The sequence below is a fragment of the Amphibalanus amphitrite genome, unplaced genomic scaffold (assembly GCF_019059575.1).
Source record: "Amphibalanus amphitrite isolate SeventyFive unplaced genomic scaffold, NRLGWU_Aamphi_draft 000127F_arrow, whole genome shotgun sequence".
NCBI lineage: Eukaryota > Metazoa > Arthropoda > Thecostraca > Balanomorpha > Balanidae > Amphibalanus > Amphibalanus amphitrite.
Window position 1 is genome coordinate 69,497 of NW_024881622.1, and position 24,913 is coordinate 94,409.

The window sequence follows — 24,913 nt, forward strand, 5'->3', positions numbered from 1 at the left end:
ATCTTCAGCTGCAAATGACGTTTTGAACCTCTGGATTATATATAACTAATGCTCTTAAAATTCCTGTATACCTGGCACTATGTAACTTACGTGATCCTGTAACCCTTTCAATACCATAATCCACACAAGCCGCGCATCACCTGCTCGCTTTACGAGAACAAGGTTTTATTCCGTGCAATGTCGCATATCAATGTCTGTAGAGCAGCAATGAGGCCCTGTCTGTATGTACAGTGTCAAAACCGGTATGCCTGGGTGACGTATGGTTAACGTAATGGTTATTTGGGTGACGTATGGGTGACGTCGGCTGACAATACCTGCCGGCCGGGCGATGAGCGGGGATTTCCAGCTACGATCTGAACTGGGCGACGTTTATGTCCGGTATGCACCGCCGGCGGCGTCTGGAAAGCCCCATTCGCTTGTACGCTACTGCTAAAGACGTTCAATGTGACGTTCATAAGTCGTCAGAGGGCAGTGGGGAGGATTTGAAGAGCCCCTGCTCTCTCGGCGGCGTCAGTCGTGCCACCGCGGCCGCCGCAGCAACATGGAGAACCGTGTCTTTCTTCTCGTGGCCTTTGCGACAGTGGCCGTACAGGTCGGGCCCACGGCGGCACAATCGTCTGCTGACGCATTGATAGTTGATCTCTCGGACGCCGATCTGTCCGCCCTTCTGTCGCCTGTGGAGCAGCCAGCGTCCTTCGTCAGACCGTCGGTGGGTCAACTTCCCAGTCTCGTCAGACCATCACCAGGCTTCTTTCCAGACCTCTTCAAGCCTTCAGTGGGCAACCTTCCTGACATTGCCCCCGGCCGTCGCCCGGCACCTGGTGTAGGATCATCATCATTCTTTCAGCCTTTCAACTTTGGTTCCCGATGCTCGGGAACTCAGCAGTGCGTCAGCATCCGTGACTGTGCCACCATCAGGACCCGGGAGGACATTCTGCGGAAGAGGCCGGCGCTCTGCGGTTTCTCCGGTAGGCTTCCGCTCATTTGCTGCGACGGTGAAGGTCAGGTCACCGAAAGGCCGCCCTCCGTGCTGCCGCAGCAATGCGGCGAACAAAGGACCAGACGGGAACCAGCCGAAAATCGCCGCGTGCGCCTGGCTAGCCGCAGAGGAACCGTGACAAAGTTTGAGGCGGAAGCAGTCCGACCTGGTCAGTCTCATACACTGGTGGTCGGCGGGGACCCGGTGGAGCTGATCGAACTGCAGCCGGGCGGCCGGCCGGTCCACCGCTGGCCCTGGATGGTGCTGTTCGGCCGCTGGACGGACGCCGGGCTGGGCGACTGGTTCTGCGGCGGCACCCTCATCACCGACCGGCACGTGCTCACGGCCGCCCACTGCCTGCAACCTGAGGAGGCCGGCACCGTGGGCGCGCGCATCGCCGACCACGACCTGACGCTGCCGGACGAGGTGCAGCACCAGCAGCGGAACGTCTCCCGCATCGTGCGCCACCCGCAGTACGCGGGCGCGCAGAACGACCTGGCCGTGGTGCGGCTGGCGGCGCCGGTGGAGCTGACGGACTCGGTGCAGCCCATCTGCCTGCCGCCGGCCGGCACCGACCACCTGGGACAGGACGCGGCCGTGGCCGGCTGGGGCCTGCTCGAGTTCAACGGCGACTCACCGGACGTGCTGCAGGAGGCGCCGCTGCGCGTCACCGACCCGGCCGTCTGTGAGACCGCCTACCGGCGCGTGCCGCAGTTCGAGCGCCGCTTCCCGGGCGGCTTCCAGGGCACCAAGGTGTGCGCCGAGAGCCGGGACGGTGAGCCGCGCGACGCGTGCCGCGGCGACTCGGGCGGCCCGCTGATGGTACTGAGCGCTCCGCAGGATGAGGGGAGCGGTACCTACCAGCTAGTGGGTGTGGTCTCCACCGGCGTGGGCTGTGGCAACCCCGAGTTTCCCGGCCTCTACACCAAGGTGTCGGCCTACATCGACTGGATCGTCAGTCAGCTCACCTGAATTATGGGTCACATACGCTTAGATATACTCTTACGCCTATACGAGGGTACGGTACGGCCTTGCTCTTACGTGAGTTACGGGTAATTGGCTACGGGCAGCGCGTGGAATTATTTTTGTGAATTGGCTTCTGTTGAAGAGGGTAATTGCCTTTGTTGTTTCAATTGAAAGCGTTCAAGAGCGTGTTTGGCTCTATGTGTTGGACACTTACCTACTTATTTTTGCGATTCATCTCTTGGCTGGTTTGCAACGGTGCGTTTTGTGCTTACTTGCTTGATGTGTGATGTGATTGCTTAGTGAGATGGGTTCCAACAAATGCATTAATAAATGCATGGAGACGGATGATGATTTTCATTGTGGAATGTGCACAATAAATGCAGCCCTGCTGAAGGATATTCTGAATTATCTTTTATGTATTTTGTTTTCTGCGAAGCCGAGGAGATTTGCATTAACTACTGAATGCTGTCAAACTATTACACATCACACAAAAACATAGAACTTTGCTCAGCAGTTTTTGATACCGGACCCCTACCCCATTGTGGAGCGAGACAATGCAATTCTCTGACCCGTGACTGAGCTCGTCACTCTGATTGGTCGGCGTCGGGCGAGGCCCCGCCCCCTCTGACACAGCTGCTCGTCAAAATACGGCTGCCGTGGCTTCCTGGGCGATTCGGTCGGACGCTCTGGTGACCTCTCGCTCGGTGTTCGTCGTTAGTCTGAGCACCGTAGCTGCCGGTGCCGATCCGGTGGACACCTGATCGACGGTGACCCGAGCGAGGCAATCGAGTTAGCACTCGGAACGACTGGCATCCCTAACATCGAGGGTAAGTGGATTCTTTGGAGACGATTTGTTCTTATTTCAGGCGTCGGCATGTTTGATGTTTCATCCATTCGATTATGGGTGGTTGATTTTCGCATACCGTTCTGTTCTACGTGATGCACCTGGGGCGGCTTCTTCGTTTTAACAATAATAAACATTACACACCACTTCGAAAGCTTGAAAAAACTTTTTACGTTCATTTTCTGCCGGCTTAACCCGCGCCCTGGTGGGGTCTGTTTATAACGCGACCTGGTGGGGGGGGGGGGGGCTATTTTTTGCCCCCCCTCGTATCTCCGAAACTACTGGACGGATCCGCAAAATTCAAACGGCGTTCGATAGCCCTGTCAAATTTGTCGAGGGAAACCAAATTTTATTGACCTCGGGGTCACCGATGACGTCACAGGTCAGGTCAAAGATAAAATGTTTCACCGTTCACGGGGCTTCTAGGGAAAGCGCTATAACACCGAGTAAAACGCATTTTGTCGAAAATCAGCGATAAGACGTCAGTTGTCTAGTACATATGTTGCTATTAGAGGTCACTGGTCATACCAGGTCAGGTCACAGGTCAGGTCACCAAAGGTCACCAAGGGTCACCACATGAACCCAACTTTACTAAGGTTGTGCGATGCATGTTTTATGGCCAGTTTTTCATTTCCAACCCAATGGTGTTGGTTATAAGACCATCAGGTACGGTTTAGGTCACTTTCTGGTGGAGGTCAGGTCAAGGTCAGGTCAAAAAAGGTCAAATTTCAAAGTTGATATTTTTGCATAAAATGGGTATCGATTCGATGCAGCTCGTCACGGGGAGTCTAATGGTGGTCTTTGTTTTGCACTACGAGTCCTAGAATTGCTAAAAATTGAGTTTGAAAATTTGACGTCATCAATTTTGAACAGTTTTTTCGCTATAACTTCGCCAAAAAAAGAGGTATCAATCTAAAATTTGGTATGTGGATGGAAGGTGGTAAGGACTATCACATATATTCCGGTTTTTGCGAAATTCAAAAAACTTTTTGGATTTTTTGACTATTATATCCAAAAAATCTATTTTTTGATTTTTGGGGGTCAAAATCAAAAAAATTCAAAAATACGAGATAGCAGTTTTGTAGTTCTGTCAATTCTACAGCTTTTATGTCCTAAACATTTTTCTGTATTTGCAAAGCTATAGGCCTGACAGCTCTTCCCGCGAAACCCTTTTTTGGGTCGAAAACGGCAGAATATGACGTCACTCTGACGTCATTTCCGGCCAACCTATCATAGCTTTTGGAAAAATTTTGGTCACAATGTGTAAAATTGATGTCCAGGAGGGTACTGAAAGTTTGGTGACGATCGGCGCAGCGGTTCTGGAGATATATCGAAAAGTCTGGAGGGGGGGGGGGCAAAAAATAGCCCCCCCCCCCCACCAGGTCGCGGGTTAATTTACATTGAGCTATATAAGCGACAAATTTTATTAATTTTGAATGTTTTGAATCTTTTACTGCGGAGAAATGTTTGTATTCCTACGCCTGTTATCCGGGTGGGACGATCGTTACTGGTCAGCGGCACTGGCGGATCTGGAAAGGTGGTCTTGGACGCTGCGGGGGGGGGGCATACCCCCAAAAGTCTCTCCAAATTTCCAAAACTCCTCGGATTTCTATTCCGCTCTGCAATTTAAAACAAACTTTCCCCAATAAAAGATGTTAAGTTTTCTTTTCAGGTTATCTCGAAAAAAAAACGTGAAATTTCGTCAATATCGGGCGCTGCGGGGGAGGGCAATTGCCTCAAAGACCCCCTCCCCTAGATCCGCCAGTGGTCAGTGGCCTGTGTACGGTAGGTGCCTACTGCCTACCGCTCAAAAGTCACATCACTAGTGACGAGACTTCATCAAGTCAGATTATCCCTTTTGCACTTTTTTAATCGGCCCAGAACTTGTGAGCTGAGGTAGAGGCTAGAGCAGTATGGTATCTCATCGTCAGAGAAATATTCGGGTTATCTTTTGAAACTATTTAGTATTCAGCCTTCTTGGTTACGGAGCGAGCGAAGCGAGCGGAGTCTTTCCTTAGATTAACGGAAATTTCTGAGTATGAGCGGCCGGCCGGCCGGCCGTGGTCACGATTTTGCAACGCTTATATCTCAGCAACCACTTGACCGATTTACACGCGGTAATTTTTGTAGGGTAGCTTCATTCCTTCTGCCAAGTATTGGACTATTCCCGATGCATGTGGGTGACCCCTTATGCACGTGCCACGTGCAAAACGAAGAGGTGTCACTTTTGTAATTGTTGCAATATCTCGGTAACTACTTGGCCGATTGCGCTGAAAGTTGGCATGTAGGTAGGCACCCACTAGGCAATGCACATCCATGTGCCAGAATTGGGGTGCTGCTGCACGTGCAGGGGTCGATTCCAGATCTCGAGAACGGCTGGACCGATGGCGCTCAAATTTGGCACATGGCTAGGGACTGGTTAGTAGGGTGCCGTGCAAAACTCAGTTGGGACCCATTTTGCACGTGCGCACGTGCAGGGTGCCGCTTCCAGATCTCGAGAACGGCTGGGCCGATTGTGCTCAAATTTGGCACATCGCTAGAGACCAGTTAGTAGGGTGCCGTGCACAAGTCAGCTGGAGGTACCTCGTCGAAATTTCGCACGTGCAAGGCTCACCCTCTCGCTCGCTCCGTTAGTCGCCCCAAAAGGCGTTATACTGGTAGTTTATCTACAGGCATCCAGAAAGCAAATAGGTGCAGTCAAAAATACACTTTATGAAACCGGTTATTTGCAGTGCTCGATGCTCAAAAGTCTTGTGTGATATTAACTCTACGTGTCAGTCGATTCGTATTGCCAAGAATGCATTCAGGGCGTGTTTGTCGCTGTAACATCTCTTGCGAAAGGCATTGCCGAATAACCTATTGGTGACCTGAGTCAGTGGCGGATCCAGGGGGGGGGGCTGCGGGGGCTGGCAGCCCCCACCCAAGGAAAACTGGCGCCACTGCGCCGAAGGCGCAGTGGCGCCAATTTTCAATTCGCAACTCATCGGAGTGCCGCATACTAGGACTAGGATGCAAAAATCAGTCGAATAACGTCGTTTCAGTACGCTCCGCACCGATATTTCCAATCGTGTGGTGTCACTGTACATACTGATCCTGGGCGCCTCTTGTCAGGGCCACTGGGCGCCAATATTTCAGCGCCAATACGATGCGACTATGGCGCCCATCCGGGGCGTGGCGCCCAATTATGACCTGCAGCCCCTCCCCAGTGAAAATCCTGGATCCGCCACTGACCTGAGTTTTGTTCAGCATTGACCGTGAAAGTGAAATAGCTTCTATCCTGCTTCTCCGTTCCTACCCGTATAACTAATCCCCAGGGGTCGGTCCTCGGACCCCTTTTAGCCCTTATTTACCTTAATGATCTATCTAATTTAACTGAAAACCAAATTTTATTCTTTGCTAACGACACCTCTCTTTATTCCTCTCACCCGCGAAATTCACTCGAACACCAGCAGTCTCTCCAGCGCGACCTCGATGTCATCAAACAGTTCGGCGATAAATGGGGAATTCATTTTAGCCCACAGAAGACACAGCAGCAGACATTCACCACAAGACAAGACACACAGACACTACAGCTGACTTTTGGAGGTGAACGGATCCCAACTTCATCTAGCCACACACATCTAGGACTGACGTTCTCGACTGACTTACGCTTCCACGAACATGTGAACAAAGTAGTAACTAAAGTAAATAGAGCACTTAGCCCTATCTATCCTGTCGCTAAATACTTGCCAAGACAAGTATTGAATGACATTTATTTTACTTACATTCGACCACTTTTCGACTACTGCGACATAGTGTACGACGGACACCTGACGACTTCAGACATCTTCAGACTCCAAAAACTACAGAACAGAGCGGCGAGACTAGTGACTGGTGCCCTTTACAGATCTCCAACTGACAAGTTGCATAAGGACCTGGGGTGGGAAACACTGACGACAAGACGACTGACTCACAGACTGACATTTTTCCATCAACTCCGCCATCCACCGCCATCAACTCCTGCCTATGTAACAGACCTAATCACGCCGACGCGCCAGGACTCGACTCAACGCAACCTCCGCACCTCATCACTGCTCACGCTCCCGAAAAACCGCCTATCCTGTTTCCAGCGATCCTTCATCCCTGAAACTACCAGATCCTGGAATTCCCTCCCCGAACATATCCGTCAGATCCGATCACGCTCTAAGTTTTCCAATGAAGTAAGACAGCACTTCTGTCCCCAGCCCAACCCTTTCTTCTCCTCAGGATCCAAGCTAGGCAACACTCTCCACACTAGACTTCGTTTGCACATGTCCACCCTAAAAGCACACCTCTTCACAGTTTTATCTAAGGACACCCAAGATGCGGCCTGTCAGTGCGGTCATCCTTGGGAGGACTCACGTCACTTTATGCTGCACTGCCCTCTTTACGCTGACGAACGGACGCTTCTTTTTAACTCTGTCTCCACTGTATTCCACGACTTTGACGCTTTTTCTTTTAGAAGACAACTCGAAATTCTCCTAGAGGGTCAAGGTATTGGCAGCGGCGGCGGCGGGGAGCTGGTCAGGGCCATTCAAAATTATATCATTGGCACTGGAAGGTTCATATAAAAAGCACGCTTTTGGAAGTAATTTCTCTAAGCATAAAATAGGCGGACTGGCGACGGGCGGCTCTGCTTCTGGTCTGCTGGCTGGGCGGTCGGGGGCGGTGGTCGTGCCTCCTACCTTGTAGGGAACTGGGAGAGGTGCTTAGAGATAAGCGCTTGTCGCTTCTGCACCAATCCGTGTAAATGTATGACTGTGAAAATGCTTCTATAAATAAAATATGAATCAATCAATCAATCAATCAAATCCATTTTATTTGACATTGTAGTGACAGAGCTATAGGTAGGTGATAAATCCTTTTCCTTGAGTTACAGTTTTCTAACTTCCGTAATACTTTATGCGACTAATACCTAACCTTAATTAATATATCTCCTACCAAACAGGAATGACGGTGTCGATAGAGTTCTGCCTGGTCAACGGGGATGATTTTCTTTTTGATAAAGAAACAGTTTCCTCCTTCCGTCAGCTCAGAAACACTTGCATATGCGATGAGATTGCTTTGATTGGCTAATGAGCTGCCATATAGGTAAACATTTACCGAGAGCATAGCGGCAGTACCGATAATACAAAGCTGTATGTAAACCGCCTTCGCATGGTGATCTAATTCACATCATGTTAGATGACAAATTCACTAATTGACAACTTTCGCAAGACTGAAACCCCTTGGCAACCGCTGAGGTTCCTCCTGTCATGTATGTAGGTACCAATCGGTAGCACGGTGGCTAAGTTCGTATGAAATTGTAATGAAGATTTTTAAAATTAATTGTTTTTTAATCTTTTTAGATGCGGCCTCGTATTTAACCCGCGCCCCGTTGGGCTCTGCCGAGCAACGCGCCCCGTTGGGGGGTGGGGGCCATTTTGGCCCCCCCCCCTAAGATCTTGAGAACCACGCAACCTAGCGACAAGCGGCAAACGGTGTTGGATAGCCCTATCAGGGAACTACCTTGTGACCCAATTTTATTGACCTAGGTCAAACCGATGACGTCACAGGTCAGGTCAAAGGTCCAATTTTCACCGTTTACAGGCATTTCAAGAAATGCGTTGTAAAATCGAGTAAAATGCATTTCATTGAAAATCATCGATGGGGAAATGTTCTTCAAACATATATTTTGCTATTTGAGGTCACTGATACCAGGTCAGGTCACAGAGGTCAGGTCACGGGGGGTCACAATATGAATGTGTCGTGTGATACATGTTTTATTGTCCATTTTACATGACAAATGTGATTATGTGGGTCAGGCAGCCTTTGGGGCCAGCTTAGGTCACGTTTTAGTCAAGGTCAGGTCAAGGTCAGGTCAAGGTCAGGTCAAATTAGGTCAAATTTCAAAGTTAATATTTTTGCATAAAATGGGTATTGAATCAAATTGTCAAATGTCAAATTGATGCCCGGGAAGGTACTGAAAATTTGGCGGCGCTGCGCGCCGCCGTTTTCTTGCTATTCAGGAAAAACCACAGGGGGGGGGGGGGCAATTTGGCCCCCCTGTGGTTTTTCCTCAATAGCAAGAAAACGGCGGCGCCAAATTTTCAGTACCTTCCCGGGCATCAATTTGACACCTTCACACCAAATTTGAAGTCTTAGGTCATCTTAGGTCAGGAGTTATTGAGGTCAAACTGAGGTCATGTTCGAGCAAAAATGAGCAAAAAACATGCAATCTTAAAACGCTCACCAAATCTACAGTTACGAAGCAATTTCAAAGTTCTTTATATGGTCTAGTAGACAAAAAGTGGCGCTACAAAACTGTTATCTCGGATTTTCAAAATTTTGGGTTTTGACCCCCAAAAATAAAAAAAATGTTTTTTTTAGAAAATAAAAAAAAATAAAAATAAAATCCGAATTTCGAAAAAAACGGAATATATGTGATAGTCCCTGCGCTCTTCTATATACATACCAAATTTCAGATCGATATCTCGTTTTTTGGCCAAGTTATAGCGAAAAAAATTCAAAAATGATGACGTCAAATTTTTTAACTCAATTTTTAGCGATTCTAGACCACGTAGGGCAAAACAAAGACCACCATTGAACTCCCCGTGACGAGCTGCATCGAATCGATACCCATTTTATGCAAAAATATCAACTTTGAAATTTGACCTAATTTGACCTGACCTTGACCTGACCTTTGACCTGACCTTGACCAAAACGTGACCTTAGCTGGCCCCAAAGGCTGCCTGACCCACATAATCGCATTTGTCATGTAAAATGGACCATAAAACATGTATTACACGATACTTTCATATTGTGACCCCCCAGTGACCTGACCTCTGTGACCTGACCTGGTATCAGTTACCTCAAATAGCAAAATATGTGTTTGAAGAACATTTCCCCATCGATGATTTTCAATGAAATGCATTTTACTCGATTTTACAACGCATTTCTTGAAATGCCTGTAAACGGTGAAAATTCGACCTTTGACCTGACCTGTGACGTCATCGGTTTGACCTAGGCCAATAGAATTGGGTCACAAGGTAGTTCCCTGATAGGGCTATCCAACACCGTTTGCCACTTGTCGCTAGGTTGCGTGGTTCTCGAGATCTTAGGGGGGGGGGGGCAAATTGCCCCCCCCCCCAACAGAGCGCGTTGCTCGGCAGAGCCCAACGGGGCGCGGGTTAAAAGGAATTATTTTGTTTAACTTGTTTTAAGAAAATTGTATGCATATTTTTTGTACTCAAGCCTTCGATCTTTCTGGCTTTTTTTTTGGCTCGAACTGGCTTTCTAGCTGAAAGTTAGCTGTAGATCTTTCTTTCAACCCTTAGGAAGTTGATTTCTTTCTCCTTGCTTATAGTGCTTGTAGTTGGGCTGGTGTAAACCGGATGCCCCAACCATGCCCCAACTACATATCTTGATTTCAATAATTATTGATAGGCGCATCGTGGAACGTGACTCCTTCCTTGTGGCGAGGGTTTTTACTGTGTAATGACTATTACCAAAGCCCCTCCATGCCTCCTATGTCTGTCCCTTTCCCGTGCCGCCGCCGCTGCCGTCTCGGTCGGTCACGGATAGTCCACCGTTCGGACGGCCGCAGTCTTGATACGCTAGTTCTGGATTCTGGAATGTTGTGGTAGTGCTGCAGCTGGGCACCTGTTCGGCTGAAAAGTTAAACGTCAAATGTGACACAAGTTTTTAGCCCTCGAAATCAAAGATTCAAATGTTTCTTACTAGGTTATCGAGAAGACGTTTTCAGACGAATTCGAGGAAGGCTAACTTTCAGAGGGATCGGTAAAAGCATTATAAAGTTACAGATCCCGAAATATAGGTCGGCCCAAGGCCCGGTGGGCCCACATGGCTACCATACTTGGTGAATAACTAAGTGCATCTTATTAAAATACGTGCAGCGTGCCGATTCTTGTTGAATATAGTCCAAGATTATAAAATATAAAGGTACCTATGCTTATTTCATTGAAACTCATTGCCTTTGCTAAATCCTGTTTTTTCCTATGAATGATGAATCCCTTTTATCGTCAACTTTCCGGTAACGAGAATTACCGGTTAAATTATAAACTGAGTCCTTGGCCCTTGCTATTATTCGCGAATAATAAATACCTGTATATCGATATATCTGGAATATCTTACTCTTATAAACTATGTTATTGCTTATATAATAATGCCTCCATGCGTTGCACTTACGTAATACCCTTTCCTGTTGCTGCCCCCTCATTTTTCCTTCTGCTCCGTCTGGGTCGGCTGTGGCGACTGACAAAGCCGCCCATCTGGGGAGTGTGTCGGCTGAATGGCCACCGCGGTCCTCGGAGACCCCACCGCCCTCGGGGGGAGCGCGGCCGGCGTCAACAGGGCGGCCCGATAGCCGGCCCCGCGCGAGGTGCGTCCCCCAGGGTCGGGGCTGCGCCGCCGCCCAATGCCGCCGGCAGCGGGCCATCAGCCGTCGGCGGCCAACTGGTGGCGATAGCACAATTACCAGCTGTGATGGATACACGGCGGCTCCGCTGTCCGGTCGGCTGTAGCTGTCTTCAGACAGGGCTGTCGGGACTGGTCTGTGGGGGGGGGGGGGAGGCGGGACTGACGGCCGAGTGAATGAACGCCAGCGGATGTCAGACGCAGCGAGCTTTGACGATGGACCTGTGTGGGTATGCTGGAATATATGATGCATTAGTGCCGCATTCGATATTTCCTGACGTTAAAACCGACCTGCGTCAATGGTGAAGTTGAAATAATTCCGTCGCTGAATACAATTGCCTTACTCCTCTAAATCTTCTCGTTTGACCGAGAAATAAGTCCCTCTAAGAATGCTGCGCCGCCCAGCCTATGTGCGTTGCGGCACAGCATGTTTCAGGCGGTCGATGACTGGCATCTAGCGAGCGTTGTAGGAAGTGCTGAGCAATGCGGCACAGCATGTATCAGGCGGTATAAACTAGAGACATCTAGCGGCGATAATTTTGTAACTGCGTACGCCACCCACCTGGTTCACAGAACAAAACTTTGAAACAAGTGATCCTCTCCTCGCCTCATCTGTAGGTACGTATAAACACGGTCTATCCATATTTGGATTTAAGGTAGATCTATTTATTTCAGAAAATTAAGCACATTGAAATCGTCGCAGCTCCAGCCGAGTCGGGATCATCTAAAGGCCAGCGATATGGACTACGACGAATACCGCAAACGGGGTAAGTTTCCGTGTCGCTGCTAGACACCGATCAGTAACGGACCTGTCATTTTCATATTATTATAGCGTGTGCTACCTGCACAGTGCACATTATTAACTTTTTGGTCTGATTTTGTTAGTCTAGTTGCCTGTTTGTCAACACATTTCAATTCACTCCAGTTCCACATTTTCTTGCTGTTCAGTGAAGTACATTTTCTTATGGTGCAAACTGCAAACCGTCCTACACTTCAACAATCCATTCGCAGTCGCTCTCCCCTCCGCCGTCCACCTTTGGCCCTACTCGGCCATCACCCGGCCCCTGTTTCACAACCCTCTCTCTCGCTAGGCAAGGAGATGGTCGACTACATCGCCGACTACCTGGAGGGGATCCGCGACCGGCGCGTCTTCCCGGACGTCAAGCCCGGCTATATGTGTGACCTGGTGCCCAAGCAGGCGCCTCAGCAGGGCGAGCAGTGGGTCGACGTCATGGCGGACGTGGAGCGCGTCATCATGCCGGGGGTGAGACCGCCGAGCGGGGAACGGTGGCGGCATCGGGGAACAAGGCATCACTCTTAATTTTCTGTATAACTTTAGAAAATTCGAATAGTGCTGTATATTCCTGATTCATTTGTACAGTCTGTCTTAACCCTCGCCCCGTTGGGGGGGCCATTTTGGCCCCCCCCTGTGGTTTTTCCTGAATAGCAAGAAAACGGCGGCGCGCAGCGCCGCCAAATTTTCAGTACCTTCCCGGGCATCAATTTGACACCTTCACACCAAATTTCAAGTCTTAGGTCACCTTAGGTCAGGAGTTATTGAGGTCAAACTGAGGTCATGTTCGAGCAAAAATGAGCAAAAAACATGCAATCTTGAAACGCTCACCAAATCTACAGTTATCAAGCAATTTCAAAGTTCTTTATATGGTCTAGTAGACAAAAGGCGGCGCTACAAAACTGCTATCTCGAATTTTCAAAATTTTTGGTTTTTGACCCAAAAAAATCAAAAAATTGATTTTTTTAGAAAAACTTTGAAAAAATCCAAAAATTTTCCGAATTTCGAAAAAACCGGAATATATGTGATAGTCCCAGCGCTCTTCTATATACATACCAAATTTCAGATCGATATCTCGTTTTTTGGCCAAGTTATAGCGAAAAAACTGTTCAAAAATGATGACGTCAAATTTTTGAACTCAATTTTTAGCAATTCTAGACCTCGTACGGCAAAACAAAGACCACCATTGAACTCCCCGTGACGAGCTGCATCGATTCGATACCCATTTTATGCAAAAATATTAACTTTGGAATTTGACCTAATTTGACCTGACCTTGACCTGACCTTGACCTGACCTTGACCAAAACGTGATCTAAGCTGGCCCCAAAGGCTGCCTGACCCATATAATCGCATTTGTCATGTAAAATGAACCATAAAACATGTATCACACGACACTTTCATATTGTGACCCCCCCGTGACCTGACCTCTGTGACCTGACCTGGTATCAGTGACCTCAAATAGCAAAATATGTGTTTGAAGAACATTTCCCCATCGATGATTTTCAATGAAATGCATTTTACTCGATTTTACAACGCATTTCTTGAAGTGCCTGTAAACGGTGAAAATTGGACCTTTGACCTGACCTGTGACGTCATCGGTTTGACCTAGGTCAATAAAATTGGGTCACAAGGTAGTTCCCCGTTGGGGCTATCCAACGCCGTTTACCGCTTGTCGCTATGTTGCGTGGTTCTCGAGATCTTAGGGGGGGGCCAAAATGGCCCCCCCCCCCAACCGGGCGCGTTGCTCGGCAGAGCCCAACGGGGCGCGGGTTAAAAGTACCGCGCAAAGTGACGGTGGATCCATCGAGCCTGACTGAAGAAGGGCCTACTAAATTTGGGTCACCGAAGCAATTAACATCCTCGTCCATTTCCTAGGTCAATTGGTCGGTGACTTTCAAATTAAAGCAGGCCCTTTCTCCGTCAGGCTTGGTGGATCCACCGTCACTTTGCGCGGTACTTTTAAGACAGACTGTACAATTAGCAGAATCGAAATCATGGACGGAGGTGGTCTGAAAACACCTAAAAGCTTATCTTCTTGCATTTAGTTCAAAAACCTTAAGCTATGAGTACTCGATCAACTCGTGCGGTAAAATTAATTTCATCGACTTAAAATCTTAGTGGTTAAATATCATATGCTGATTTCTCTCCTCACGTATTGTAAGCATCTATATTTGAGATGCTCTGGTGGTGTTTTGCCCAGGTGACCCACTGGCAGAGTCCGCACATGCACGCGTACTTCCCTGCTTTGAGCTCTTTATGACATATATCCCGGCATTTTTTTTCGTCCAGGTTACCCATTGGCAGAGTCCACACATGCACGCCTACTTTCCGGCGCTGACGTCTCCGCCCTCTATGCTCGGCGATATGCTGGCCAACGCCATGGGTAAGGGCGGACTCTCGCTGTGTTATTTGGGGGCGTTATTTGTTAACTATAAGGGGCGTTGTTTGTTGACACCGAGATCAGTCATTTCTATCAGGAAACGTTAGATAATAATCGCTTTTGTAGGCTGCACTGTATCGATATGTGTAAACTGATGTTTTGTCATTAATATTTGCTTTTGTATGATTCCATTAACGCTGCTGAATGCCGAAATTCTCGAGCCATATTCTAGTGATTCGCCGGGTGACACTTGCTGGATGTTACAGGTTGCCTGGGCTTCACGTGGGTGAGTAATATGTCGATAAGCGAAAATAGGTACTTTTTAGGTCTTTGAATGTTTTACTCCGCTTTCATCCATTCTATATATTATTCCGCACGACCATCGCCGATATGCAGTGCGCAGTATTCGAGAAGTCGATCCGCAAACTTTACCATTACTCCTTGCATTTACGTTAAAAATGTTCTAATAATTCCATTACTCTGAGCTTTGGCCTGCTCTGATGAAAGCCAGCAAGTCTTTGGAGAAAGCTTTTAGCCGTCACGTAGCGTATATAAAGTAACCCTATGTCTGCGCTTCCGTCGGCAAAACACAATGACACGGACCGAGTCGAATAACGGCAGCGTCGTTCGGCCATAAAGGGAGGTTCATACGGCGGCGCACATCATCCGCGGGGATCAGCTGAGCCGTGATCGGCCGGCCAAACTCCCGTGTAAACACCGTCTGCGCGCTTTACGCGGCAATCTATCCTCCTACGCCGCAACTAAAACTGCCCGTCTCTGCCGACCACTGGCCACCCCCCCCCCCTCCGGGGGGGGGGGTCCGTCTGGTGGGGGTAGGGGTGGTGGAATGATCCGAAGCTGACGGCATGGTGGTGCACTGAGCAGTCAATGTTGAACGCAAGCCTTCCGACCTTCTTCCTGGTAATTTGCAGGGTTTCGTGATTAATTTTCAGCGCAGCTTCCCCATAGGTTTCACCATATCCTTGTAAACAGCCAGGTCCGTTGTCAAGGCACGCTCGCCGTTTGCAGACGAAAATGCTGTCCGATATGTGCCTTACATAACGCTCTTGCTCATGCATGCAATTTTTAAGTTCTTCAAGACGTAGAAACAACGACTTAGGTACCATTCTGCTTCAAGCATTGTAAAAAGTTTGGAATCAAATGTTTTTTTTTCAGGGAATAGTTAGAAACCTTTACTTCCTTTATTAACTGTTGACACTCAACACTAAGCAGGCATTCATTTGCACATTTCCTGTGTGACCGGCCAGGCGTCGAGTCCGGCGTGTACCGAGCTGGAGATGATTGTCATGGACTGGCTGGGTCAGATGATCGGACTGCCGGCCGAGTTTCTGCACAGCTCCAAAGACAGCCACGGCGGCGGCGTCATACAGGTTAGTCCGTGTGTGCGTGCTTGCGGTTCTGCAGCCTAGAGAACGCGATGATCTATTCTAGATGGTATTGTTTAGTGGTGTCAATTTCAGAAAACCTATGTCTTAAGTCCGTCCAATGTCCAATGCTTACGTCGATTGTCCGTCCAAAAATGTCCAAGCCAGCCATTTGTCCAAAGTTGTCCGACACCTACGCAATAGTTAACACTCAACACTGTTATTTAATTTGCTTTTAATGTACCGTTACCAGCTCAAAAGTGTTAATCATATGGAAAGCTGAGCGTTTTATTAGCCAATCAATGTTAACCACGATTACTTTTTAAAAATGTTGAGGTGTAGCAAGCGATTGTCCAAAGTTGTCCAAAGCCTGCTGCCATTGTCCAACCGAATTCCGAATTGGACATCGGACAAAATCGGAATTCCGAAGATTTAAGTTCCGATTGACACCACTAGTATTGTTCGAGATAAGGCTAGTATTTTAAGGCTAGTACAGGTATCATATTTCCTTAAGAGTGTTGCACCAGTCGTCGAATAAATGCTACATACATTCCCCCTACTTTTATCCGATTCCTTTAGCCGACGCTCGAGCGATTGTCGACTCTTTTATGCCCTCCCTTAGACCACGGCGTCGGAGGCGACGTTTGTGTGCCTGCTGGCCGGCCGGACCGAGGCCATCAGCCGGTACAAGAAGACGTGTCCGGACCTAGACGACGCAGAGATCAACAGCCGACTGGTGGCCTACTGCTCCGACCAGGTGACATTCACCCAATCACTCACACCCTAAAAACATTACAAAGAACTGCAGGAGAGCTCTGATAGGAGACGGATGAGATTGGAAACTGAGAGTAGAATACGTGAACGCTGGCTTGTTTCAATGGATAACTCCACACCTAAAATACTGGCCAAAATATTATAGCGCTGAATCGTCATCGATCCGCGACATAGCCCAGCTATCGTAGACGTCATACACTACATGATATTCCGATCTGTCTGAGCAGCCTGACGTTACCGATTCCCCCCGCTAGGCTCACTCGTCTGTGGAGAAGGCCGGCCTGATCGGGCTGGTCAAGATGCGCTACATCGAGACGGACTCTCAGCTGAGTCTGCGGGGCGACAAATTGGTGGAGGCCATCCGACGAGACCGACAGAAGGGACTCATACCCTTCTTTGTGAGTTTGGAGAGTTGTGCTTACAAGGGCGTGATTTACACATGCGAGAAGTCACACGGATTTTAAAGTTTGATTAAATACGAACTCAACGACCCCACTCCGCTCTCACAGCGAAGCGATCATGCCGTTTTTATACTAATTTATGAAAAGTTTGATAATCATCACATGACCATGTTCTTCATTTCAGTTATGTGCGACGCTTGGAACCACTGGAGCCTGCTCGTTTGACAACTTGAGCGAGATCGGACCGATTTGTGAGTAAAACATCGATCTCAATCCTTATCGTTTTCTTGTATTAATTTTAGATGTTTCTGCCGAAATTAAATATAACCGAAAAGGCATCTTCACGCCCAGTCGTAATCAGATTTTCCGTTCCACCTCCACTCTCACCCCCGTGTCCTCCGCACAGGTCGTGAGGAGGAGATCTGGATGCACGTGGATGCCGCGTACGCCGGCACCGCCTTCATTTGCCCAGAGTTCCGTCACTGGCTCAAAGGCGTCGAGTTCGCGGACTCGTTGGCCTTCAACCCCAGCAAGTGGATGATGGTGCACTTTGACTGCACGGCCATGTGGTGGGTGGACGGAGAGGAGAGGGGAGGGCAGGAAGGACATATCGGGAAAGAAAGGGCAGAGGGACTGGGCGGGTAAATGGCAGGTAGGTGAAACCTCGCGAACATAATGAGGATTTAACGGTTTTCTTTACGCCTTCACGATTTCTGTCATCGATTCGTAATATGTCGAATGATATCCGTTATGAGAAGCGGATACTTGCAGTTTAACCAAAATATCACTTTCGAAATCGTGCATATGTATAGCTGGTGTGTATAGAACGTATTGCGCCGGCCGTGATGGCCGCGCTGTGACAGTCCTGGGCTGTGCAGGGAGGGGAGGGGCGTAGGACCAGGAAGGAGAGGTGGTGATCCTGTTTACTCTGCCGTCGGAGAGAGCGGCAGACCGGGGGACCAATAACGACCGGGTCCTCTGATAGCCACCCGAGGACCCTTCACTGGTGACCCGAGCCGCGCCCGGCGACCACCGGCGGCGCACAGGCAGCCATGCACACAGGCACACAGACAGTCAGGCGGACTGGCACAGACAGACAGACAGATAGACGCCGGCAGGCGGACACATTACACGTATGCTGAGGCGTTTCTATGCATGGATACTTTGACGAATATTCGGCGAAGGCTATTTTTGGCTGATTTCAGTTAAGCCCCCAGCTCAGCCCGCTTATGAATTGCGTTCGTTCACACGGCCGCTGTGTGTCCTTTCTCAGGGTGAAGAACAGTCAGACCCTACACCGCACCTTCAACGTGGACCCGCTCTACCTGCAGCACGAGAACTCGGGTCAGTCGGACCACGGGTCAAACCTTGCCAGCGAGGGCGGTAGTTACAGGGGAACGGCGCGTACTTTATCTGGTACGGTGTGAGGCGAAACGTACACAGTCATTGCAGGAAATTGTGGCATGTGATAGCGACCTTATGACAGCGCAAGAACCTCTTACGCTGGGTATGTCTGCAGTAGGCTACCCCCCGTGCCGTGACCAGTGAAGCCTTATCTCAGCATAATATAACCAAATAAGAAATAAAATAATAAAAAGGCAATAATAAACAACAATTCCGAGAGAGAGCAATAAACACCCGATTTTATCGAAATTCATGTACGAGTATGATAGAACAAAGTTTATGAACCGGTGACAATTTATTGTTACCTTAGTGGCTGCATAAGCCATGGAAATCCGGACAACTATTTTTGTCATGACCGCACATATCCAGCCGATGCTTTGCACGTATTTTTATCAGCCAGACCCTCCCAGACACCTGTGCTTGAGCACGCCCTGACCAGTCATGGTCGGTGTTTCAGGGTACGCCATCGATTTTATGGTGAGTGTCGCGGCGGCCGATCGGCGACTTGTCCCTCCGCTGTCCGACGGGCGCTGCTGCGGCTTCCCCGACAGGTTTTGTGGCGTCAGCGGCCGCAGAAGGGACAGACGAACCGGTCGACGGGGAAACGTCGCGACGTGCAGAGTCGGGGCCGACGAAACAGATGAATTAGTCATCCTATTATAGGGGGAGGGGTTTCTGGTGTCTGGTGGCGCGAGACGGTCACGGGATTTTTGTTTTACATTCCTGCGAAACTAGACAGTCTATCGACTGTCTTTGCAATAGATATACCTAATTTTATAATTTCTTTAAGGCATAATTTTGGCGCATGTTTTAACGCCTCTTGGTAAAAAAATCAATCATTACTGATAGTCGATATGTTTCATTCGCCTACGAGAATTATTATGCTCTTTGCGATATAATGCTACACCGTACGGTATCGTTCTTTCAGCACTGGCAGATTCCGCTGAGTAAGCGGTTCCGGGCGCTGAAGCTGTGGTTCGTTCTGAGGAGTTACGGAGTGGAAGGACTACAGGCCCACGTCAGAGAGGTGGGTGCACCTCAGAGACAGGGTTATGTAACGTTATAGCGGCGTGGGCCACAACACGTTACGTAAGACCCAACATAGGATGCATATTGCATGGCATACATCATAGGAGCGTAAAACATGTCAATGTCTGTACCGAAGGGAGTTCACATTTGTAGATATCGCCCTGCGTAATACAGCGGTATACTTTTAAAGCATGCGATTTAAAGGCAAAGTGTGTTGATCGCTCCAATATAATCAATGATGATATTGTTTTCGTTGTTTTGTTTTCTATCAGCACATTTTTTGCATTATCTCCGTATCAAAATCTTACTGCCGTCGCCTTCCATCCACACCAGGGTGTCCGTCTGGCCTCGAAGTTCGAGGAGATGGTCCAGTCGGACCCCCGATTCGAGGTGGCCGCCCCCCGTCACCTGGGGCTCATCTGTTTCCGCCTGCGGGGCGACAATCAGCTGACTGAGAAACTGCTGAAGCGACTAAACTCCAACGGACGGATACACTGTGTACCAGCCTCGCTGAAAGTGGGTGATAGACATAGGACATATTTTACGTTTTGTTAAGTTTATCGGTGGTACAGAATGATGGGACCATTTTGCTCTGGTGGTTTGCTGTATAGAAAAGCCGTTATTTTATTTTGATTTTCTTTAGACAATATTGGCCGCATGGTGAGAATATACCGCGAAGGACGTAAACCGTTTTCATTTTACCTCTTTCATATAGAGCACGGTGTTCATCTTTCCATGTTTTCATTCTGCAAGCGGCTTACTCCGTCATGTTACTGACTCCCGTCACCCCTTCATTACTCGATCGCTATATGTGATATAAACTTGATCTTGATGATACTTAGTTACCCTTGATCTTTATATCTCTTCATCCCGGCGTGTCCGGCCTTATCTCACCTACCGCCTCCTACCGCCAGGGCAACTACGTGATCCGCTTTACGGTGACGTCGACCCACACTCGCCTGGACGACCTGACGCGCGACTGGGCCGTCATCAAGGAGACTGCCTCGGAGGTGCTGGCGGAGAGCCACGCGCCCATCCAGCAGCAGCTCAAAAAGACCATGCTGGCTGGTGAGTCACCCAGCGGGTTGGCGAGGCGCAGAGGGTCGACCTGCTGGAAGGACGGTGTTTTGAAAAAAAACTTACGCCTGTAATATATGCATGAAGGTTAAACAGGCATAAAACCAAGCTTTTCATGCTCTAAGCTTCCGCCGTAACATATACGCTAACTGACACGACTTGCGCTATCTTTCTGACATATCGATCCGCACGTGTTATGCATCATCTGGATCATATTGCCTTGCCCGCTTCCATGGCCCATCCCTGATCCTGTTGATGTGTTATCGTTTTCAGAGACGCGCCGTAACCCGGTGTTCGGCACCTCGCTGCTGCTGGCCAACAGCCCCATGTCGCCCAAAGTGGTGGACGGTAGCTACGTGGCCATATTCGACAACAAGGACATTATCACCGACTTCGCCAAGAAGCTGGCGCACTTCCGGGCCGACCTGGTCCGAAACAGTCCAGGTGAGCCCACCTGAGGTTGATCTTATATGTTAGGGTAACACTCAACACCGAAAGCTTTCCCAATCCCCGGTTCCCTTTCGTGTTTCAATGGGGTTAACAAGTGAAATGAATTTGGTAAGTGATTCGATCAGCTGCTGATCGATTTACATATGTAAGCCCACTATTGCTTTATATCGGGTCTAGTCATGAGATTTGGCCAAGAGGATACCGAAATATCGAAGCCTACAATCACTACAAAACAGGACTGAGCCTCATGCTCACCCAGTGATGGCCCTAAGGGAAAGCTAGCTCATTTCGCCAGCATATCACCGCACACTCTTATCTTGTCCAGAGATGGCGCTAGTTGTCATTTACCTGAAGTTAGGCTGTGCCGCCGAACACTGAAACTTCCCCCAGAGATGGCGCTAGTGGTATACGCCTGAAGTTAGGCTGTGCCGCTGGACCATCATATCTGTACCGCCTCTCCAGAGAGGGCGCTAGTGGTACTCCGCCTGCGAGTAGGCTGCACCGCTGAACACTGTTCCTTGAATTGAGGTGGATAAGTGATACTCTGACGTAGCATGCTGCTTTTTAGGTATGATACATGGTTTGACATAGGCATAAAGTGAACGAGATTTACCAGGCTGTGACAGCATGATCTTCAGCACCTCCGTTCCGTCGCTTCCATCCTCAGGATACTGAAATCTTTCTCCTCCACGCCGCAACCCCCACTCTGGGCTGGACAGGCAACTTTATCTCATGCGGGCTGCTCCCTTGGAGCGGCACCGCTGCTCCCGAGGGAGCGCACCCCGTAGCCGGGTGCAGTGAGTGCCTTGGGGCTGGGTGGCCTGTCCTCTGGACGGGCTCAGCCCCGGCGACTCACTAGGGTGCCTGCCCAGACCAATGTCTCCCCCTATATCCTATCATCCCCCGGCTCTGAAATGGTCTCATTGGACCGAAAGGGCCTAACCCAACAAAACAAACAAAAAATCCGGGCTGGACAGGCACCTTTATCTCATGCGGGCTGCTCCCTTGGAGCGGCACGTCTAACCCAACAAAACAAACAATCAATGCCTAACTCGATGCTAGCTGGGACCCCATTCCCTAATCCACCAATCAGACCACACTGCCGACTGACTGCCGTTGTGCCGTTTCCAGCGCTGCGTCGTCGTGTGCGCGGGATGCTGATGTCGGGGAAACAGTACTCGCTCGACTCTCGAATGGACATCGTCTCGACCATGGCCAACAGCGCTGAGGGAGAAGCCGAAGACCACGAGACCTCAGAGAACGGTGGGAAGGGTGGATGGGTGGGATGGGTGGATCGTGGATCTGGGCGTGGGATGAGAGTGAGAGAGAGATGAGTGGGAGAAGAAACCGACACTACAGGGGGGAGGGGAGGGGGGAGGTGGTAGCGTTGGTGGCCGATGGGCATTTTGGTGGAATTGTAGACCATCAACCGTAGTGGTATTGACGTACGAGGAGTAAATTGACGACATAACAAATAGTAAGCTTGTATATGTATAATTACCCGGCATTTTGTATAAAAACTTCACTGATTAAAGCCGTTCACAGCACTCCCGGAATCAGCATCAATCAAAAGTGAATATAAAATTAGAACGTTTGGAGTGTCTTCTGAGAGAAACGGTTGGATAGCTATGAAAGAAAGACGAACCATTCGCAGCGATGCATATCACTGCCTTTGACCTCCCCGCCCCACTCCACGTGCAGGCTGTCAGACGCCGAGCCGGTGGAAGCGCTCCGCGTCCATGGTTCCCACCGGGCCCGATGACGCTAACGTGGCCCACCTGATGATCGATGACGTCATCCAGGAGGACGACGACGAGAGCGACGGTACGTCATCGGCCGGCGGCGCTTAGCAGGGTAGCGAAACTATCCCGCTGGGATTATTACAGTATCGAGGAGTGAAAGGAAGGTGGCATCTCAATTTTCATATGATGTTTGAAAGGTTGAGTAGCGCCATTATGGCTAACAAGAGGCTGAAAACAATGATCTTTCTATGTCTTTCAAGAGCTACCTGTCGGCTATAGGTTCATCACTTGCTAGTTTAACACACTTTACTTATGGGTGTTCATGCCATTTGCTCTTAACAGTCATGACTCATGCTGTTCGTTTTCAGACTCTGACGAGCGTTACCACCAGCGTATCCGTGAGACGGTGGCCCGGAACGCCTGCAGAAAGTGCGGCAACATCGTCTGGGTCAAATAGGCCGATCGACTCCCGCTACCAGTTGCGACCCGAGTCCACCACAGATCAGCGAGAGGCTGAAAATGGGAGAGAAGACAGGCCGGAGATGGCTGCAATCCAGAGCTTCCTGGATCAGCGCGAGGCGCTTGATGTAGTAACACGAGTTATGTTTTGTTCGGACTTGACCACCTCGCTAGGTTCCTACATCACTGGCTTATATATCAATAGGTGGTACGCTGATAGAATAAGGCTAATTTGCTCCTTATGCCTATGCTATGCGCTTATGATGTGAAACGCATTACGAACTGACGTAGAGTCCTCATTTGGTCAATGTTGCGCTCTATTTAGCAGTACATTTGCCATTTTTGACGTCTCTCGGTCACGTTTACCTTCTGCTTCTAGTACCGTCCCTCTGCCTTGATGACCAATTTCATCGCCAGCATAGCCCACAACATTGTCATTCTTTGCTTACGAGTGTAAGTGTGGCACTGTACATATTTGATGCAATTAATTAGTTATTTTGCGCTTTAATCAGCCACTTAACTTGGCACCAGTTTATGTAACCGTAGTCCTCCCATTGACGAGGCTCGGGGAGGGCCTGCTCCCTCGTTTCCTTCTGCATAGAAGGAACAATGCGCGTGTACTTATATGCAATATGCAGTAGTATTAAGACCTCGCGCGTGCATGGGCACGCTTCCGTGTATATTCGTTTGAGAAAGGATAACCGCTTCATCGCGTTACGCGATATGCACACACAAATCTCATGGATACCCAGACACGTAGAATGCGCCGATGCCATGAAAGGTGTACAAATAACCGCTAGAATTGTTAGTGGCGTCACCAATCCCGTACATTTTGCGGGCGTCATTGTGCTCTATGTAACCCTAGCCTTCTCGCCAAGCTCTGTAAATATTGCCACGATTCTCACGCAAGTTCCCCGCACACACCCGCTCCTAGTCCAGTGGCTCTCACCTTCAGCTTAACTTATGGGGACTTCGCTACGCTTCTGACCATGTTTAGCTGCTGCTGCTCTGTACTCGCAGTTCCCACTAACCGAGTGGGCCCTGGCCCCTGCAGTCGTGTCGACCCCGTGGGTGCCGCTTCTGTGCTCTCATCGATGTTGTCTTGTGGAGCTATCGATGGAAACATTTGCTTTCCAAGAGGTTTGGAAATCATAAGCGCTTTACATGTGCTTCGTGGAGAAAATAAACCTCTGTACTCTGTAGGATAGCTACAACCGCCGTCGTTGATTCGAAGTGCTTAGTGTGCAAATGCTAGAGGGCCGTAGATTCAGGGGAAATGAATGTGCGTTTGACATGAACAGAAACCAGTGGTTGTGATAACATGACATACCTAATATGTCGTAACGGTCTTTGATGCGGGCATTTAACCCGCGCCGGGCCGGTGCTCTGAGATTCCGCGCCGGGCCGGGGGGGGGGGGGGTCTGAACCCCCCTTCTGACTCGGCTCCTGGGCCACGTAGCGACACGCGGTAAGCGGCAGTCGAAAGAACGTCCAAAATAAGGACGAAAACACTTCGGTCATTTTTTTGGGTCAGGTCAAAGGTCAGGTCACCAGAGGTCACCAAAGGTAAAATGTTGACTATTTCAACATTTTGGAAACTGCCAACGGCTATCTCGGGAACCGATAGAGCTACAGCGCCTCGGAAAGCACATTCGATAGCCCTTTTACAGGCCTTTCTGGAAAATGTTCGCAGATTTGACCTCAGGTCAACGGTTTAGCCTCCAGAGGGCAAAAACTCCAAAAATAGCCGTTTTTACGAAAAACGTTTTTTTCGGAAATAACTTTTGACTCAAGAGA

The 24,913-nt window shown here is 49.2% G+C and overlaps 2 protein-coding genes across 2 annotated transcripts; both read left to right on the top strand.

Annotated features, from left to right (window-relative positions):
- The first annotated feature begins 449 nt into the window (after positions 1–449).
- On the top strand, positions 450–2,341 carry LOC122381754 (proclotting enzyme-like). The gene has a single exon (XM_043366327.1). It carries the CDS (start codon positions 542–544, stop codon positions 1,949–1,951), a length of 1,410 nt encoding a protein of 469 aa, XP_043222262.1. The 5' UTR covers positions 450–541; the 3' UTR covers positions 1,952–2,341.
- Positions 2,342–2,420: 79 nt separating this feature from the next.
- On the top strand, positions 2,421–24,316 carry LOC122381753 (histidine decarboxylase-like). Its single transcript, XM_043366326.1, has 19 exons — positions 2,421–2,772; positions 11,898–11,989; positions 12,314–12,486; positions 14,305–14,398; positions 14,662–14,681; positions 15,664–15,786; positions 16,403–16,537; positions 16,809–16,952; positions 17,140–17,206; positions 17,362–17,524; positions 18,229–18,299; positions 18,817–18,836; positions 19,288–19,386; positions 19,722–19,904; positions 20,303–20,456; positions 20,739–20,909; positions 22,047–22,178; positions 22,617–22,739; positions 23,026–24,316. The coding sequence occupies exons 2-19, from the start codon at positions 11,962–11,964 to the stop codon at positions 23,112–23,114; spliced, it is 1,989 nt and encodes a 662-aa protein (XP_043222261.1). The 5' UTR covers positions 2,421–2,772; positions 11,898–11,961; the 3' UTR covers positions 23,115–24,316.
- Positions 24,317–24,913: the final 597 nt, after the last annotated feature.